This window comes from Buceros rhinoceros, unplaced genomic scaffold (genome assembly GCF_000710305.1).
Source record: "Buceros rhinoceros silvestris isolate BGI_N320 unplaced genomic scaffold, ASM71030v1 scaffold3328, whole genome shotgun sequence".
Taxonomy (NCBI): domain Eukaryota; kingdom Metazoa; phylum Chordata; class Aves; order Bucerotiformes; family Bucerotidae; genus Buceros; species Buceros rhinoceros.
In genome coordinates, this window is record NW_010427258.1 from 14,247 (window position 1) to 16,860 (window position 2,614).

Below are 2,614 nucleotides of genomic sequence, written 5' to 3' on the forward strand. Positions count from 1 at the left end.
TTAACGTGGCATATCTACGGTTTGCTCTGCCTATAATTCCTGGAACTTAACGTAAATTGTAATATGGTATTTTCTACTTGTATGGGATGTACACGTTTTCCGGGACAGGGACTGTCATCTGCAGTGCAGTCACTGGCACAGTGTACAGTTCTCCTTTGGGTGTAAAGGGCTACCATACTACAAAGAATAAAAAGCAATCACTGAGACTGGAGGAAGGTGATTACTCCATCTCCAATGCTGCATGGGCATCATGAAGTGCACCCACATATCTCATGTGTGTTCAGCCAGCAGCTCGTTTCTTAGCTGAGGCTAAGTGTGGAGATGCCAGTGATGTTTTCCTCCATAAACTCTGGTCCTTTAGGACTTGTGCTGTGATCCATATGCATAGTTCCCATTCCCTGTCCCCCGAGGTAAGGTTTAATCAAATGCACACACATGAACAAGCTAATCTAAATATCAATAATTTTTTTTTCAGGAGAGGCTTGAGATATTTAATATTTAATAAGCCTTGAAAATGAACTTCCATTCACGTTTCTCAGTTCGATTCTAAGCATTTTGGCGGTGAGCAGTGCTCACTGCCCCAGTGTGGGCAGGCGCAGCACAGATTATTTAACAATCCACTTTGTCTCATCTAAAATATTCATGTTTGCAGATATCCAAATGTAGCTCTTTTAAAACAACACACACAAAAACCAAATGGTGCAGCCTGAGCCTCACAGTTACCTTAAGTCTTTGCTTCAGGCTACATGCCACAGTAATGCTTTCTCTCACGGCACTACCCTGTTGCCCTGGCTACTGATCAAAACCAGACCATCGCTGCTGCAGTACCTGCAGCTGGACTGACACAAACACCTTGCCCATCTGAGGGCAATGCTGCTGAACTTGCTCCTTCCTTAAAGCGGAAATACAGCCACCAACGCATACAGCAGCTTTCCTCTGTTCAAGTAAATGTGGAGCTTTAACAATTGCCTTTAACCTCAAATTCAGCTAGTGCTGACAACACGAAATCAGGTTAATAAATGATTATATCACTATTTTTGTTAAAGCACTAGCCTTTTCAGAGGACTCTTGATTACGCCAGTGGAATGCCAGGTAGATGAGGCAGAATTTCGTCTCCCACATTGACTTCTGCCTTGTTTTCTGTTGAAATCAAGGGAATCCTGACTGAAGAGGGACTTAAGATTCTTTTCATGCAGCTGATTGACAGCTGAAAATGTGCGGTATTAGTCTGTATATGATTACCTGCAGGAAATGGGCTTGGGAGTGGGTGACAGTGTCTCATCCGACAGTACTCAGAGGGTGCTCTTTGTAAAGGGGGGTTCCTCCCCGTTCTTAAATAGACTTACTTTGAGAGTTTCATTTCAATCTGCTGCCGGATTTCCTGTCTTTCCTCATCTGTCCTCCTTGGGAAAATATTCCTATCTTCCAGCTCCTGCTTACTTGGTCTGTTCCGTAGTTTTACTGCCAGCAGTTCTTTCTTGCATTTTCTTGGCAAAGTACCTGGGACGTGCATTGAAAAGAAAGTTATTAGAAAGACAGCTCCCACAGATGAGACATAAACATATGAAGAGCAGGGCAGTGGTCTGTACGTTAGTGCCCGAGGAGCACTTGTACATGTTAACATAGGCAGCACTACAGTTGTGCAGGGCTCAGATGCAAAACAATGCAGAAGGATCCTATTCCTTTGTTATCTTTGTCATCTTTGTCATCCATTCTACGCAAACAATGTTCTCAAATGAAAATTATTCACAGCTGAGACATGATTCCTGTCACCAGTTTAGAAGTCAAAGACTTTTCCTCTTGCCTCAGTCCTCTGAGCATCCCTATAGCCCACAGCTACCCCCTTTCCTGAACCATTCCGTGGGTCCTTTGCAGCAGGGCTCGACTGCTCAGTGGCAGGAGTGGCTAGGACATGTACACCTTCCTCTCTGGGCCCAGCTATAACCAAGAACAAATATTGGTAACTGAAACAGTCGAAGCCTTTGCTTGGCATGCGTGTATATATGCACACAGGCACAGATACATATCAATATATATATATATATAAAAAAATGTCATTGTGGTTTTCTGGCATTAAAAATTAGAAAATCAAAATGTTGATCAGCCAGGGTCTGTAACTCTAAATGTAAGCCTTTATGTATGTCTACATCCTGTCCCGTGTGACAGTGTGTCATAACAGAACTTCACTTAGCAAGCTGTACTGTTCTGTTGACATTAGACCTTTCCCTCTGAAGAGAGCAGGGGCAAATATTTCAAGGAATAGAAGAAAAGGCCAGGCTTTATGATGATTTGCAGAATGCTGGCAACTTAATTGGGTTTTCGGGCAGTAAGAGACACAAGTACTTACTGGGATTGCATGACCTGTTGCGCTTATTGTAAAAATATGAGAACACATGTTTTCCATCAAACCAGACAGCCTAAACCATCGCTGTTATGAAAGAGCTGTTCAGAGCAGCAAGTGTTCCGAGTAGGAGTCCGCCGCTCTTCAGTGTGCTGGGCGTCCTTGATGCTGCCCCTCTGACATTAGAAACCGCTTTTATTCGCAGTAGAACGAACTGTGTTTGAGCTTAGGGGTTTTCTGTGGCTCTGCAGTAACTCTTTAGACTTCAGCAGG

The 2,614-nt window shown here is 43.5% G+C and overlaps 1 protein-coding gene across 1 annotated transcript in view; it reads right to left on the reverse strand.

Annotated features, from left to right (window-relative positions):
- Positions 1 to 1,342: 1,342 nt before the first annotated feature.
- The window catches only part of PHACTR3 (phosphatase and actin regulator 3), a 23,445-nt gene continuing 22,173 nt past the window's right edge, over positions 1,343 to 2,614 (reverse strand). The window contains exon 7 of the mRNA XM_010141797.1: positions 1,343 to 1,500. Within this exon, the coding sequence (XP_010140099.1) occupies positions 1,343 to 1,500 (158 nt within the window). The remainder of the gene's footprint in view (positions 1,501 to 2,614) is intronic.